Raw genomic sequence first — 17,964 nt, 5'->3', positions numbered from 1 at the left:
ATCTTCAAAGTGTTCTTCGTCTTCTTCAAGATTTCTTCAAATCTTCAAACTTTTCTTCGTTCTTTTTTTCCAGATCCTTCTAAAATATGAGTGAGGAGCACCAAGAGGTTCCTGCTAGTGAGGAAGGACCGATTCCAGTCCTTAGATGGGACTTAGGTCTGTTCGAACAGATTGTTCGGAGCTTCAGATTCCCACCGGAGTGGGACGCCCGGTATCCGGCTCAGGGCCAAACCGCGGCTGATGCCCCACCCGGCTATATTACCCTTTATGAAGATTTCTTTCTTCAGGGTAATTTCCGGCTGCCGGCGACCAATTTTCTGGGTAGTATCCTTTCTTACTACAAGTTCCACATATCTCAGATGAGTCCACCTGGGATGGTGAGGGTGAGACACTTCGAGTTCTTATGCCAGTCTCATGGCATCGAGCCATCTGTCGACAAATTTCGTTCATTCTACCAACTGCAAAGGACGATGGGGTTCTTTTCGTTTGCAAGCCGAGGTGCGGCGAAGAAGATCTTGTTAAATCCACCAAAGAGTTTCCATGACTGGAAACCCAAGTTCTTCTTCATCAGGGAAGAAGTCGTGCCGGTCGCTATGACCTTTAGGGAATGGACTGAGGCCATACCCAAGGAAGATCTGCCGATCCCAAAAACGGCTTTGTGGTACCAGCAGCTGACCCCAACCCCTAACCGGGTGTTTGGGGAAAATGTTCTAGTTGCAGCAAAGATGAGTGACCAGTGGTCACCTAGCAGTAGGGAAGTTCCCGTTTTAAAGCTTGGCGATCAAGGTTAGTCGTTTTTCTGTTCTTTGTCTAAGTATGATTTCTTTGATTATTACTTACGTATCTCCGTTTATAGAAGCGCAACTTTACCAAGCTGCCTTCTCTACTTTTGGAGGCTCCATGGGTGTTCGCCCAGTGCGCGATGATGAAGAAAGCTGGTATGACCAGATTAAAGGAAACTTCATGTTTCCAGCTGCTGATGCCTTCGCTTCGCCGCCAACTGCTACTGAAGGTGCGCAATATCCAAAACCTCGTCCATTGCGCTCTGTGACTCTCGCTGGGAAAGAAACTTTCTATCTTTCCAGCGAGGAGTCTGTAGGTTCTTCCAACGGCGAGCTAAGCTCTTGGTCTGAAATCTTTGCAGGTGTGTTGCGCGACCTGGGGATTGACCCAGAGGAGAAAAAGAAAAAGCCGGTGAAGAAGAAGAAGAAGGTGGAGCCGGAGGTGACCAGTAAGGGCACCGGCCCTAGTCGCGCAACATCTGCTGCTGTCAAAGGTACTCTTCGCCTTCGTCAACGTGATTTAGGCGACTATGTGATAATCAGTGACTCATATGAAGGTTTATCACATGCAGCTAAGGGAAAAGCTGGTGCTGGTGGGTCAAAGAGTTCTGGGAGCGCGGGTTCTCGTAACCCGGATGCTGGCGCGACCCCCAGTTTTCCCGAAGATGTAGAAGAGGAGGAAGATGCTGGTGCCCAACTTATTGGGCGAAAAAGGGGTAGGAGCGAGGCTACAACTGGTGTGGCTTCCGCGCCTCAATCTGTTGTGATCCCTGCGATAGGGAAGACGAGCAGGCTGCGCTCGTTGTATCAATTTTCTCCTGGTATGTTCTTTTCTTCTCTCTTCTTGTCTAAAAAACTTCTTTGCTTACACTTGCCTTATTTTGCAGAGATCAAGAAGAAGACCCCTGAAAAGGCGGTTACATTCAGTGAGGCGGGGGTAAAAAGACCCAAGATAACCGTCAAGCCCACTGACACTGAAGCCCAGGACGCCGCGAAGGCGGCTGAGGCGCAGCGAAAGGTGGAGGAGGCGCGTAAGAAAGAAGAAGAGAAGAAGAAGGCTGAGGAGAAGAAGAAGGAGGAAGAAGAGAAGAGGGAGGAGGAAAGAAAAAAGAAGGAAGAAGAGGAAAGGAAGCGCAGGGCGGAGCAGGAGAGGCTGGCTGAGGTGGCTAGGAAGCAGGCCTTGGAGAAGGAGGTAGCGGCGAAGAAGGCTATGGATCAGTCTTTGAAGTCTCAAGGTCCTGAGGTCACCAGGCAAACCAGCACCGGCCCTGTTACCACTTCGAAAGGGTCTGGCCGCTACTCTTCTAGCGGCGCGAGCTCCGGTGGAGCCGGGGGTTATAATCCTAACGTGATAGGGGCGAAAGATACCGTTGGAGATATCTACTACAAGACATATACTGAAGAAGAGCGCGGTGATGTCCTCCATCAAGCCCCCTGGAGCTTAAAACAGAAGGATACATTTATTGAGTTTGGCGCTTCGCGTGAATGGTTTTTGAATTCCTTCCCCCCTGGTGAGGTCAATCGGCAAAGGGCAAAACCCCATGAGATGTTATATCGTACTTATATTCTTGGGGAGGCCAATGCCCGCGCTGCCAACCATCAGATCGTTCGCGAATGGCGAACGATGGTTCGGGAGCGCGCCGACTGGGAGGCTTATCGCGAGCGTATGCTGAAACGTATTGCTGAGTTCGAAAAGTCGAAAGCCGCGTTTGGTGAGGAAAGAGCCAAGTTTGAGGCTGACAAGAAGGCGGAGGAGTGGGGTCGCGAGGGGCTGCAGAAAAAACTCCACAATGTTGAGGAGCAACTGGCCAAGGAGAAGGCCGAGTTCAAGCGTATATGCGCCCAAGACAACGATCGTGTTCATGCTCTACGACAGAAGATCGTTGATCTTGAGGCTAAAGTTGCGGACTTGACCTCAAAGGTGGAGGAAGCGCAGGGTGAAAGAGCTGCCAAGCAGCAGATGGAGGTTAGTTCTACTGCCTTTCGCTCTTCCCTTTTTTGTTTATGAGATTTCTTTAAGTCAATTCTCAAGGCGTTTGTCAATTTTTAGGTTGAGCTGACTGAAGCCAAGGTGCAATTGTCTAACAAGGACAAGGATCTCCATGTCAAGGACGTTGAGATAGCGGAACTCAAACGTCGCTTGAATGAGCAAATCGACAGATGCGAGTCTTTGGAGATTGACCTTGAGGCTGAGAAGGTCAAGGCCGCTGATGCGGAAGAGGCGCGTGCTGTGAGTACTGCCGCGCTGAATGTGGCCCAAACCAACTATTCTGAGGCTCAAGGTATCGTCGATACGCTTGTCTCAGAAGCGGAGTGGATGCGCACTCGTGGAGTAGTGTTGGTAAGTGCCTTATGCTTTTTCCTTAATTTGTTTTAAGAGTTTTCTTTAACGCTTATCTTTTGTTGAAGGTTGCCAACTCCATCTTAAATGCGAACGAGCTAGATCGCGCCGTAGCGGCTCTGACAGACGCGGCGCGTGCGGTGGGTCATCGGGGAGGCTACCTGGAGTGTGCTGATCATGTTGAGCAAATGCTTGGGCAAGAATTTGACACAAGTCATTGCTCAGTGACAGAACGTGCCGATGCTGCGCTGGCAAGTGCTGAAAATTCCTATGACAACCTCTCCTTGCCTATCATGGAGTTAGTTGTCGAATCGTTAAAGAAAGACGACTGGTGCCAGCGTCTTAAGGCAATCCTCGATCCACCAGTTACCGTCGAGGTGTCTGACGAAGAGCCCGCTGGTGACGACGGTGATGATGGCAATGACGATGATGGTGAAGACGACGGAGATGATGGTGATGATCGTCGCGAAGAATAGGATAGTTTGTTGAGTAGGTAGTTGATAGGCATTGGTGCCTTTGTAATTTCTTTGAATATTCTTGTGTATGATGCTGCGCGGTTGCGCAAGTTGTTAATGAGACATTTTGTTTTTTCCGTTGCAATTATTGCATTGTTATAAAACTTTATGCTAAATTAGCTCGAATAAATGGAAGCGTTTTGTAAGTATTTAGGTGATCGTCCGGTCTCGCGCTTTGTTTGCGGAGGACCTTGGAGGTGGTTTGAACCGTCTTGAAATGCTGTAGTGTTTTCGCGCTAATCAAAAGTTTAACATGCATTTGTAACGAAAAAATGTAATAGAAAAAACATGTCGTATGTTTTCATTCAAGTCAGAAGTTGGCTCTTAGGCCTTGATACATATTTGCCAGTGGCTCGTAGCCGGCGTAGTTAATTGAAAGATGGCGTAAGGCCGAAAAGATTACATATAGCATTTGCGCAATTGTTGCGCATTCCAAGTTCTTGGTAAGATGTGGCCATCTAAGGTGCGCAATTTGTAGGCCCCTTTGCCCAGGACCTCATGAATCAGATATGGGCCTTCCCATTTAGGTGCTAATTTCCCTGGGCGTTCCGCATTTGATGCTTCGTTGTCGCGAAAGACATACTCCCCTGGATTGAAGGTACAAATGCGAACCCTTGTGTTGTAGTACCTTTCCAGCTGGGTTTTGTACTTGGCCTCTCTGATTCTCGCGATTTCGCGTCTTTCTTCTAACAGGTCCAAGTCTAGGCGCCTTTCTGCTTCATTGTCAACCGTGTTGACCGTTGTCATGCGTGGCGAGGGCAGGCCAATCTCCGCCGGGATTACCGCCTCTGAGCCATACACCAGGCTGAAAGGGGTCTCGCCGGTACTCGTCTTTGGCATGGTCCGATGAGCCCATAAAATGCTTGGGAGCTCATCAACCCATCCGCGCCGCCTTGTCCCTAATCTGGCCTTTATCCCTTCGACGATACATTTGTTCACACTTTCCACTTGTCCGTTGCCTTGTGGGTGCGCAACGGAGGTGAAAGTGTGTTCGATGTTCATCTCCTTCATCCAGTTCTTAAGATCGTCCGAAGCAAAGTTGGTGCCATTGTCTGTCACGATCTTGAGCGGGAGGCCAAATCTGCATATGATGTGTTCCCATATGAACTTGCGCACAATCATAGCTGTGGTGGATGCAAGGGCTTTGGCTTCTACCCACTTTGTGAAGTAGTCAACAGCTACTATGATGAACTTTACGGCGCCGGGTGCATCCGGGAAGGGTCCCACCATGTCAATTCCCCATTGTTGAAAGGGCCATGCGGTGGACACGGGGATAAGATCATTTTTAGGGCGCAGCGTTTTTGGAGCGTGCCTCTGGCAAGAGTCACACTTGCGGATCTCCTTCATTGCGTCGACATGCATGCCCGGCCAGTAGTAGCCGGCGCTCATGATCTTCGCGACAACCATCCGTGGTCCGGAGTGAATGCCACAAATCCCCTCATGAATTTCCCTTATCAGATAATTTGCATCCTGGGGGTCCACGCAACGTAGTAGTGGTCCCAGGAAGGATTTTCGGTACAGGATACCGCCATTCATTTCGTACTGTAAGGCTTTGTTTTGGATCTTTTTTGCTTCCGCTTTGTTCTCGGGAAGCACCCCCTCTTGCAAGTATTGGATGATGGGGGTCATCCATGATGTCTGCCCTGTTTCGATTACGTTAACTTGGCGCAGTAAAACCGATGGGTTCTTGAGTACCTCTATCCTTACATCCTTGGCGAGATGTTGAAAGGAAGTCGAGGCAAGCTTGCTCAAAGCATCGGCAGGCTTGTTTTCTGAGCGATTAATGTGTATAACTTTGTGGGATTTGAATTGCTGTAGCAATTCCTTCGCTTGTTCCAGATACAAGGCCATGACTTCTCCTTTCGCGTCGTATATGCCGTTCACTTGACTTGCGATCAGGAGTGAGTCAACATGTGCGCGCAAGTTTTTTGCTCCCATCTTGATGGCGAGGCGTAAGCCTGCCAGGAACGCTTCATACTCAGCCTCGTTGTTGGTATTTTTGAAATCCAACCTAATGGCGTAAGTAAACTCGTGATTCTCGGGGCTTACTAAGCGCAAACCTGCTCCCGCGCCATCTTCATTTGATGCCCCGTCGGTGTAAAGCATCCAAGTTTCCTCTATATCTTCTTTGGGAGTTTCTATCATCTCGCATTCTTTGATTTTATCAGCCGGCACTTCCGTGATGAAGTCGGCTAGAACCTGACCTTTGATTGCTGGGCGTGGCCTATACAAAATGTTGTGACCTCCCAGCTCAATGGCCCACTTCGCTAATCTGCCCGACGTTTCAGGTTTCTGTAGTATGGTTCCGATGTGGAAGTTCGTCAGCACGGTTATCACATGCCCTGTGAAGTATCGGCGCAGCCTCCTGGAGGCATGAAGTAGCGCAAGTACTAACTTTTCCATCGTGGAATATCTTGTCTCTGGGTCTGTGAGTATCCTGCTGACGTAATAGATCGGTGTTTGAATTCCATTTCTGTCCACTAGCAACACTGACCCTACTGCCCTATCCGAGGATGATAAGTACAGTACAAGGGGCTCTTTCTCAAATGGCGCCGTAAGGGTGGGCAGTTCAATCAGACATGCTTTCATTTGTTGAAAAGCTGTCTCTGCCTCCGGTGTCCATCTGAATTCTTGCTTCTTTACACAGTTGCGTAGTGTACTGATGAAAGGATATGATTTCGCGGCGTGATTAGATAGGAAACGATTAAGCGCGGCCAGTCGGCCGGCCAAACGTTGCATCTCCTTTATGTTTCGCGGTGATGGCATTCGCTCAATAGCCTGTACTTTCTCTGGGTTCACCTTGAAACCGCCGTTTGTGACGATGAAACCCAGGAACTTCCCTTCCTCCATACCAAAGGAACATTTGGCAGGATTTAGTTTCATATTGACGCCGCGCAGAGAGTTGAACGTCTTTTCAATATCCTTCAGCATCTGGTCTTCTTCGGGACTCTTGACCACCAGGTCATCAATGTAAACCTCGATGTGCTTTCCAATGTCTCCAGCAAAGGTCTTGTCCATGAGGCGTTGGTATGTCGCGCCTGCATTCTTTAAACCAAAAGGCATTTTGGTGTAGCAGAATATTCCAAGATCAGTCCTGAAGGCTGTCTTGTCTTCGTCCTCAAGCTTCATCTGCACCTGATGGTAGCCTTTGTAGCAATCCAAGAAACACTTCCATCTGTAAGGCGCGAGGGAGTCAATCTTTTTATCGATCTCTGGCAAGGAATAGCAATCCTTTGGGCATGCTTTGTTGAGATCGGTGTAATCTACACACATGCGCCATCCGCCATTTGACTTTTCCACCATTACTGGGTTCGCGACCCAGCTTTGGTATCTTACCTCTCTCAGGATTCCAGCCTTGAGCAACTCACATACTTGCTCATTCATCGCTTTTGTCTTATCCGCGCCTAGGCTGCGCCTTCGCTGGACTTTTGGTTCTACAGAAGGGTACGTGTTTAAGCAATGCTCAGTTATGTTGCGCGGGACGCCGGTCATGTCTGACGGGGTCCAGGCAAATATATCCATGTTGCGGAACAGCAGTTGCTTTAAATGTTTTCTGATGTCTGACGAAAAGGCGTGGCCAATTGTCACTGTCTGCTCTGGGTACTTGCGGTTTAAGACCCATTTTTCTGGCTCGGTCGTAGAGACCTTCGCCGCTTTTGTTGGGCGCAGCTCTTCAGTTGACATCACTTCTTTCTTGGCGTATATGATTGCGACGCCTGTCTTGGTAGGAAAACCTATGGCAGAATGAGGTGTTGAAGTCACCATGTTTAGTTCGCCTTGTGTTTCCCTTCCAATGAGTACATCATGTCGTGACTTCACTGGCATTACCATGAAGTTTACGGTTGTTGTTCTTGAGTGTTTCCCGTCAGAGAACGTGACGGGGAAACTGATTTGGCCGAGAGGGAAGACCATTTCATTGCAAAAGCCGGACAAAGGATAATCGACTGGCTCGAGTCTCGCTTTGTCTTCTTCATCGAATTGATTGAAACATTGTTCGTAGATGATGTCGGCTGTGCTTCCTGGGTCGATGAAGATGTATTCTGTTTCATAGTGACCAAGTATACCAGTAATGACGACGGGTCGTGTGGCGCGAGGACCGCCGCGCACTACTGGGAATATGACTTGCTGTTCTTGCCAAGAAGGCTCGTAGGGCCGTTTGCCTTTTTCTCTCGCGGTGTATCTTGGTCCGTTGACCATGTGAGTCTCTAGCCGTCTCACCTTCTTGTGGCTACCTTCATCGTGACGCTGGAGCTGACGGGTGTCCTTGCGCACATTCTTCACTAAATGGCTTAGCTTGCCGCTTTTGAGGGCTCTTTCGATTTCCTGGCGCAAACTGTAGCAGTCATCGGTCAAATGCCCAGAGTCTTTGTGGAAATCACAGTACAAATTGGGGTCTTGCCCTTTCTTGTTTGTCATTGGCCTTGGCGCCTTGAAATCGACATTCTCCGTCATCAATACCTCCTTTGGAGTTTTTGTGAGCGGAGTCCAGTGTTTGTCACGGTTGTCGTCTCTGACTGCTTTCTTGTAGCCGATTCGGTCAATCGTATCTCGCGCATCTTCTCTGTAACGTGGCCTGTCGTCGCGGCCTCTGGGTCTTTCAGACTTCCAGTCATGACTCTTGTACTTGTTGCGCTTGTTGTTGTTGTCGCGCGGCCTCTCGTTTGCTCTTGAGAATCGATCTTCGGAGTAATAACCCTTTCCACCAGCAAGGGATTCCTCGGTTTGCGCGACGATCTTCGCTGCTTCCATCAGCTTATCCCACTCTTTTGGCATCCCATCCTTGCCTGTGATGGTTCTAATGAGGCTATCACAGCGTATAGCCTTCTTGAAGTGGCAGCGCATGAGTTGCTCACTGACGCCGCCAATCTCTAAACATTCTTTGTTGAAACGCGTGATGAAGTCCTCCAGACCTTCACCATCCCTTCGCCATATATCTTCTACTTCCGCCGTATCACGCTGATAGCGACGTTGTTGGCTAAAATAGCTTAAGAATTGCGTCTTGAAATCTGTCCATGACTTAATTTTTCCGGGCGGAAGGCTGTCAAACCAGGCGCGAGCCGCTCCGGTAAGAGTTTGAATGAACAGGTGGCACCACATGGGCATGTTCCAACCTCCCATGCAGCCCACACTCGTGAATGTTCTGACGTGGTCGTCTGGGTCAGTCAACCCATTGAATTTCCCAACGGTTGGGGGTAGCTTCTCTCGTGAGAGTGGTGCGAGTGCGATTTTCGGGATAAACTTGGAGTGTTCCGCAGCTTCCGCTGGTCTGTATGCCAGGCGGAAATCTCGTTCAGCCTCTTCTGTATAGCCAATGTGTTGTCTTGGCTTATAGTACTCATGGTTTTTTGGTAAACGATTAAAGACTGATGACTCTTCATCACCTTCCCATGTAGGATCATATGGGTCGGTTTCTTCCCATTCATTGTTCATGTTGCGCGGCGTGAGCCGGCTGTGAACAGGGCCTCGTTGAAGGTTCGACGGATATTCATAGTAACTATCCGTTTCCCCTCTTGTATCGCGCGTGTCTTGTACGCTTAAACGTCTTGTAGGGGGAGGCCTGTTGGTTCTGCCTTGTATATTGGCTGGTGGTGGCATTTGGCGCATCCCCTGACTCGGAGGGGTGACCAAGGACGGTTCTGCCGTCAAAACTGCCTGCTGCGCGATGAGCGATTGGTATGCTGCATTGATAGTGGCGATGTTCTTGGCATACCACGAGGCTGGGGTTTCGCCCTCTGGTAAGCCAAGTAATGCAGATACATTTTGAGGTGGCGCTGTGTTCGAAGGTCCCTCTCCGTTTCCTGGGGTGACCACTTGTGTGATGCGGGTGAAGCTCCCGCGCGGACCCCCAGTATTGTTGATTTCAACTTCGCCGATTTCTTCGATTTGTTGGGCTTGGAAGGTTTGGACTCCTTCACCCAACGCCGTGTTAGAGTTGGTTCCGAAACCGAACTCTGGGATGATTCCTTGACCAGTCATAGTCGAAGGAAAAGTTGTCAAAAGCTCAAATAAAAGAACATGAGGGTGGTTATAGAAAAAATCGGTGGGCGCCAATGAAGAAACACTGATCTAATTAAGGTATTAATTAGGTGGGTTTATGTTCCTATCATAGAGGTTAATCTTCTTTTGGGTATTTGAGCTCCGACTGGTTAATCAACCTGCAAAACAGAACACCGTTACTCGTTAAGAGGGGAATGTGGGGGTTTCCCTCTTAACCGGGCTCCGGCGTGAGAATAAGCGACTGCTTTGAGAGTAATTAAGTAGTTAAGAGTAAGAGCCGAGAGGATAGAATGAATAACCTGAGGAATGAAGGTCTCTATTTATAGCCGGAGAGGTGTAAGAGGTTGTGGGCTGATGGGCCTTGGGCCAGAAACGGACAACAACGAATATGCTCTTTGCCTCGCTGGCCTCGACTGCTTAGTGGCTTCTAGATGTTCGTCGGCGCTGGCGCACCTTGATTGGAGCCACGTGTCATCGTTGTCGGCCTTGTTGTCCTTCTGTCATCAGCAGACAAGTGGAGATCGTGGGACAGTTGTCCCCGTCTCTTGATTGGTGCCATGTAGGCGTCCTTGTGTACTTATCGTCAGAAGATCGTGGCGCACGATTGAACAGAGCCTGCTGGACGCTCATTGGCTCTTTTTACTGCCACTTGTACCCTGTGTACCTCTGTAGGTAACAGCGCGTCTTCCTATGGAGAGGATTTTGTTTGATGGCAACTAACCCGCGCGGGGCTAGTGTGCTCACTTATACCATTGTTTTTATGCTAAGTGCTGCTACCTGAGTTTATTATGTGCTCTTCCTCGCGCAGGGGTAAGTCATAATGTGATGTGAGCTGCGCGAGGTTGTTATTATCAAGTTGTTATGCTAAGGAGTATGGTCTCACGTGCAACCTGTTATGAGGTTTGCGCGACTTTTTGGGACCATACCCCTTCAGTGTATTATGGATGAAATGATAGATGAAAGAGAAATTAGTGTACCAAAACACCTTATTTCATGTTGATACATATAGATGCACATGTGCATTTCTAATATTGTTAACGTAAAAAGTAGTGTATTACACGTGTTAGTGTAAATGAAAGTGCAATTGTCTAATATTTGTAATGAATTACGGAATTTGTCAAAAAAATGATACAAATGCACATGTGCATGGATAATTGTGACTCGGATTTTTTTTTTTTGAATTTTTTTTATTTTTTTATTGTAAACTAAATATAGCGAATTTTACAAAAAAAAATAGTAAAAAAAAAATAAAAAAAAAATTTGGGTGTTTTTTAGATTTTTTTAGGTATTACTGTTTGTGTTCACACTAGTTCTCGCGGTTCTCACAATAAAGGGTGGTTCCTAACGGATCTTTGTCCTATATATATATATATATATATATATATATATATATATATATATATATAGGTAAAAGGTTTAAAAAAATAAGGGAAATTGGCCTATAATAATCCCACCTAGACCTTATTGGCCATTAATAATCCTACCTCAGAATATTCCCCCCACCAGTCCCACCTTTCACCTATTTTTCCTACAATGGTCCCCCGTTAAAAAAACTTAACGGAGTTAAGCTTTTTTCCCAATTACAAACAGATTTTTTAGGGCTTTTGATTAGAACGACGATATGAGTCCACTGATGTAAAATTTGCCTTGAAACAGTGTTCCAAACGATGAAAACGTCGCTTCAATTCGGGTGTTTAAATTTCCAATTAACCAAAATCAAGTCACTTGGAGCACCATTTCGAAGTAAGTTTTACATCAATGGACTCGTATCATTGTCCTGATCAAAAACCCTAAAAATATGTTTGTAATTTGAAAAAAAGCTTAACTCCGTTTAGTTTTTTTAACTGGGGACCATTGTAGGAAAAAAAGGTGAAAGGTGGGACTGGTGGGGGGAATATTCTGAGGTGGGATTATTAGTGGTCAATAAGGTCTAGGTGAGATTATTACAGGCTAATTCCCCAAAAAATAAATAAATAAATAAAGTAGCCGTTGATAACTAGCCGTTGCTAGTTTGTGATAGGTTGTTCAATATTCTCGCAGCGTGTTTAAAACAACGCCAATCGATTTTTTTTCAAAAAAATGCCCGAAAACGCCCATGTGTAATGGGTGTGGGGCGTGTTTCGGCGATTTGTTTGAATGTTTTTAAAAAAAAAAAAAACGCCACACTACGGGGTCTTATATTGATTGCATCTTTGATGAAAAGGGTAACTGGTTTTGGTTCTGTTTGAAGTCGGTGCTGGAATATTGGATCAAGCAAACTTGAATAACACCCACGGTTTTATGTAACAAATCACTAGTTACGGCTCAACTCTTATTACGAACAAATACCACATTTTATTTACAATGACCCTAAACCCTCTGTTGATACTAATTGTTAACTTATTCTCTAAGCTACCTAATCAAATACTAATCCCTATCAATAAAGAAACACATTAAAACAAATCCTTTTACAATATTCTTTAACTTAAACATAATAACTCAAATATTATTTTATTATTAAATTTTAAATTCCCAACAAGATCCGTCTTTGCCACTGACTGATCGCTTCATTTTTTTTTAACAGCATCTCGATCAGGGCTATACATGACCAAAGCTCGGTTGAAGTGGGATTCGAACCTGAGCACTCCCGAGCAGGAACCCACAAGCTGGTAAACCTTCCCACCTCCATTGCAACCACTAGGCTACAACATCATTGGCGACTGATCGCTTCATGATCCTTGATTTCTTGTACCTGCCAATAAGAATCATATATTCTTTGCTTTTTATGCCCTCTCGGCAACCTAGTTTCTTGCTTCTCGAGCCCATCGGTTCGCATCACCATTATGATAATCACAATCACGATTTACTTCCTTCCTTTTTTCCTTAGCTCAGGTCTGATCGAACTCAGCAACTAACAACCATTTGCAGATTCATAATGCCTATGCGTATGGGTACATATGTAGAAATAGAAATGAGTGTGATTACCCACAACCGTTGGGCAGGAAGAATGTGCAAAAACTGAACAAGTATGGCGATTCTGGGGCACATCCACTGCAGAATTCAGTAATGTTTTGAGTAATATGGAGATGAGTTCTAATACAGGACTGATTTTTACAAAACATTGCTTGTGATCAACGCTGTGATATCCACTTTGTAGATATCAAACCGGATATCATATATAAAGTCAATGAAATGTGACTGCTAGTATTAAAAATACAAATATGTTGAACAATAAACTCATTAGATAGAATATACCACAAGTAAACACCAGAACTAATTCGATACAAATTTCCGATTTTAAATTCTCATCCTACAAAAGTACAAATACCTCAAACCAACAATAACTAATTCAGTCTCTCTCCCAGATTGTTATCTAGGCACTGCACTAGTATCCATCATTTCTTTTGGGACAAGCTTACCTATCAATTTAAGCATACTTCTATCTACTGAACCAGCTGCCATTTCATCAATCAACATCGATAAAGTTGAAGCATCAACTGAGTACCTTCTTCCATCCATTTCCTGTAAAAGCATCTCAACATCATCGTAATTCTGGTTCTTAAAATATCCCTGGAGAAGAACATTGTAAGTAACACCATCTGGTGGGCAGCCACTCTCACCCATTTTACGAAACAAGTGCTTTGCTTCCTCTGGCATACCTTCTCTACATAGGCCACTAATCATCACATTATATGTCCGAACATTAGGTTTCAAACCTTTCAGAGTTAGGTCTTGGAAAAGATCCCTTGCAATAAAAAGCTTCCCACATTTGCTCATACCATCAATAAGAATATTGTACACTTGAATGTCAGAGTTTAGCTTGCTATCACCCACCAAATGAAACAAAGAGAGCACATCTTCAACTTGACGGTTGTTGCAAAGACCGTCTAATATTATTCTATAGGTGCATTCATTTGGAGTTAGGCCTTGTGATCGCATCTCATCAAAGAGTTTGCGTGCCTCTCCACAACGCCCAACCCTAAACAATCCCTGTAACATGGTGCTGTAACTGACTATATCAGGTTTCAAACCTTTTCTTGTTATTTCATGGAACATATGCATGGCCTCTTCTATTTTCAAACTCTTGCAATACCCGTTCAATAAACTGTTATAAGAAAACACATCAGGGATGAGACCTTTAGAAGTAAGTGAATCAAAAAGCATCCTTGCTTTGATCATTTCACCTCGTAGACAGTAACCGTCTATAAGCGTATTGTATGTCACTATGTCAGGAGCCTCACCTCTCTCAACCATGATGTCTATAACAGCCTCCGCTTCATCCACCCTACCGTCCTTGCAAAATGCATCAACTAATATGCTAAAGGTTTGAAAATTAGGAGAGATCCTTACATCCTCCTCCATTTCTTTTAGCAGCTTAGAGACCTTGTCCCAACGACACAAGTTACAAAGGCCATAAATCAGAGAGTTGTATGTGATGACATCTGGTTGAATGCCTTTGGCAAATACCATTTCATTGAAAAGCTTGAAAGCAGCCTCTATCATTTTGTCCTTGCAAAGACTATCAATGATGGTACTATATACAACAACATTAGGCTTACAGCCTCTTTCATCCATGAGCCTAAGCAAAGCAATGGCAATATCATTATTGCCAAACTTGCAAAGCCCTTTGATCATTGTGGAATACATAACTACATCAGGTTCACATAGTTTCTGTTTGATGAGCTTCTTGAAGAGTCTCTCAGCCTCAATAATCCTATCTTCACGAATGAGTCCATCTAAGAGTGTACTAAATGTGAAGACATTGGGTACAACAGCTTGCCTGAAGCAACAGCCCAGGAGTGCAAAGCCGTCGTTGGTGCGAGACATCTGACAACAACACTTGATGGCAATATTCATAGAGTAGGCATCAACAGGAACTCCAACGACGCACATTTGTTTAAAAAGGTGGAGAGAAGAAGAAAAATGGTTCATTTTGGCAACAGCATTTAACAACTGAGTAAACTTAACAACAGATGGGAGGGGTTTTCTCTGGATCATTTCATCGAACAGGTTAAAGGCATGATCCAAGCTGGTAACCTTTTGATACCTAGATAACAGTGGACGATCCCCATTATTTGAAAAGGAAGTGGAGTGAAGAAGAGAAGGTAAAGAAGTGGAGTGAGGAGTGAATCTGGAAGACGAAAGAGGGGTTGTTACAGAGTTGGTGATGAAATTACATTTGAGTTTGAAGAAAGAATGAAGACGTGAAGAGGAGCAAGTCATCATCCCCAAACATTAACAGAGAGACGTGAATCGCTTCAACCTAACACACACTCTCTCTCTCTGGCTTTTGATTTTGGTTTGGTGAGAAATGTAGAAAGCAAGCCCTACTATTTCACTCTCATTTAACAAGAAGCTGCTCCTTTTTTAATTTTGATTTAAGAAGATAACATCATCCATATTATGTTTGTTCTTTTTTTTCATATTTGGAAAGAAATTGGCCATTTGAAAAGAAATTTAACACTCGAGTCTCATTAAACAAAAAGAGATGAAAATACAAAAAACCATATAAAAATTATAGAAAACAAAAACATTGTAAAAATATCAATTCTTATGTCACTAAGTGCCTCAATGATCTATTCTTATAGTTTGAAAGACAAGAACACCATTAGTCATACAAAGAATAATGTAAATGTATTTAATCATACAAAGAATAAAGTAAAATGTATTTCAATACAATACACATAATTGAAAAAAAAAAAATAATACAACCTGTATGAATAAAAAATAAAATGGTTTTTTTAAGCTTTTTTTGTAGTAACATATACATTTCGGGTCAAGTTATTCTACAAAGACAACTAATTGTAAGGTGTAAGAATGATTTATAGAGTAACAAGTGTCCAATAACCTAAAATTAAACCCGCTACATCATCACCCAAAACCTAAACACCCCCCCCCACCCCACCCCACCACCACCCAAAAACCTAACCCCCCCCCCCCCCCCCCACAAAAAAAAAAAAAAAAAAAAAAACTAAACACCCACCTCCACCCAAAAACCTAAACCCTCACCCCCTTGGCAAAAAAAAGGGTGGGTGGGGGTTTAGGTTTTTGGGTGGCGGTAGATGTTTAAGTTTTTTTTTTTTTTTTTTTTTGTAGTCAGTTTTTTTAGAAGCCTTTATACCCTTCTTACAATTAGAAGCCTTTGTATTTGATTCTAATCCAATATATTTCATACAAACATGAATGACAAATGTGTTTCAAATTTCTTGGACTTTTTCAGCTCTCGTCACTACAAGGGGTTCATTAGGATGGAATAATATATCTCATATTCCTTATAGTTTTGTATTAGGATCCTAGATAAGAAGATTGAACAATTTATAATTTTGTACTAGAATCCTAGATAAGAAGATTGAACAATGGCCAACAATCGGTAAACAAAAATTCTAACTTAATTGTTTCAAAAGATCTCATACATATTTCTTTCCCAAGTATGTTATTTTTACGTCATATTAAATTGTAATTTGATTTGGTTTATAGATTTTTTTTAATATGTAGATGTGTTGAATACATTTTGTTATAAGAGTTTCATGTACATACGATATTTCCACTACAATGCGTGGCCGGGTAAACACTAGTTAAATATTAATTAACAGTGTATCTAATCTAACAATTGATTTATTTTATGACAATATCATTAAAAAACGAAAGGGAATGTTAAATATAAGTACAAAAGTATTCCATTATCTTTTCTAGCCATTCGTATCTATTAGGCCACTTACTAACATAGAGCTTAAATTCAAATCAAATAATAGTTAATTTGTTATCAGTTCTTCATATCTAAAATTTGATTTGTTAAGTGTATTAAGTAAATAATAAAAATACTTTTTAGAATGTGTCATGAAGGTATATTTTAATACGAGTATAAAACCTAATATATTTTTTTAATTATGATACATAACACCTGTTAATAATAAATTGGTAAGAGTTAATTACATGAATAATCAGGGCCGGCCCTGAGAATTTACGTACCCTGTTCGAGCTCGAAAAAACGTGCCCTTAGTCCTTAATGAAATTGGATATTGGGCTCATTAAAGGTTTAAACCTAATGACAATGGGCTAATAACTAATCTAAACCATAAAAATAATTTTGTAAGTGAGCCAATGTTGATGTTTGTATGAGTATACCCTATTAATTTATTTATTTTTACATTTACAAATCGGATTTTTTTTTAAAACAACGTGTCCTTCGAATATCGGCCCCTGGCCGGTGGTCCTCCCCGCCCACCCTTAAGGCCGGCCATATGGATAATCCCCAGTTTAAATTTACAGTTTTATCATCGTTTTTGTTTTTTTTTTTTCCGGTGTCAAATTACAATTTTCCCCTGGTGAAAAGTTAGTCATACGATCGTTTTAGTTTTTTTTTTTTTTTTTTGACAAAACTATGGTAGTGTTTTGTTTTAATTGTTGGCTCGGAGTAATTTTTTATTCGTGCCAGGCAGCTGCCCGGTACACGCTTATTTATCTTGAAAAGTTACAATTTTGCCCTAACTTTCACCATGGAGGGGAATAGTGTCGGACAGCACTTCCTTATTGGTCCAACCACCTTATGATTTTGTCCAATTTACAGTTTTGCCATTGGTTTTGTTTTTTTCCTTCTTAGCTAAATTGATTTTGCCTCCAGTTCAAATTTACAGTTTTGTCATCGTTTTTGTTTTTCCCTGTCAAATTACGATTTTGGCCTAGATGAAAATTTTCAGTCTTGCGATCGTTTCAGTTTTTTTTTTTTTTTTTTTTTTTTTTTTACAAAACTATGGTAGTGTTTTGTTTTAATTTTTGACTCGGGGTAATTTTTTATTTGTGCCAGACGGCTTCCTTCCTGACACACGCTCATTTACCTTGAAAAGTTACAATTTTGCCCTAACTTTAAAATTATTGTCTTTCCATAGTTTTAATTTTTTTTAGCAAAAGTATTGTAGTATTTTGTTTTAATTGGTTGACTCGATATAATTTTTTTAAGATCGTTTTATGAGTAGTTTGTACAAGTAACCAAAACACATATGTACATTTTATGAGAGAGAAATATTCGGCTTAGTGCCCTGCAACGCAGACAGGGCAAAACTAGTATCATACAATTCCCATAGAGGGGAATAGTGTTAGGCAGCCTGACACTTCTCCATTGGCCCACCTAAATTACGATTTTGTTACGTTTAAATTTACGGTTTTTCTATTGTTTTGTTTTTTTCTCCTCCCAGCCAAATTATGATTTTGCACACAGTTCAAATTTATAGTTTTGCCATAGTTTTTGTTTTTTTCCTGTCAAATTACGAATTTACCCCCAGTGAAAAATTACAGTCATGTCATCGTTTTAGTTTTTTTTAATACCGTCAGGCAGTTGCCTGACATTTCCCCA

The 17,964-nt window shown here is 43.2% G+C and overlaps 1 protein-coding gene across 1 annotated transcript; it reads right to left on the bottom strand.

The window, feature by feature from the left end:
- Positions 1-12,834: 12,834 nt before the first annotated feature.
- Positions 12,835-14,962, bottom strand: LOC110899888 (pentatricopeptide repeat-containing protein At1g63330). The gene has a single exon (XM_022146784.2). It carries the CDS (start codon positions 14,838-14,840, stop codon positions 12,984-12,986), a length of 1,857 nt encoding a protein of 618 aa, XP_022002476.2. The 5' UTR covers positions 14,841-14,962; the 3' UTR covers positions 12,835-12,983.
- Positions 14,963-17,964: the final 3,002 nt, after the last annotated feature.

This window comes from Helianthus annuus, chromosome 13, assembly GCF_002127325.2.
Source record: "Helianthus annuus cultivar XRQ/B chromosome 13, HanXRQr2.0-SUNRISE, whole genome shotgun sequence".
Taxonomy (NCBI): Eukaryota; Viridiplantae; Streptophyta; class Magnoliopsida; order Asterales; family Asteraceae; genus Helianthus; species Helianthus annuus.
Note: the sequence above shows the minus strand (reverse complement) of the source record. Positions and strands in the feature narration are given on the sequence as shown.

Excerpts from the sequence above, each read along its gene's own strand:
- LOC110899888 (XM_022146784.2), bottom strand. The coding sequence starts at position 14,840 with ATGATGACTTGCTCCTCTTCACGTCTTCATTCTTTCTTCAAACTCAAA.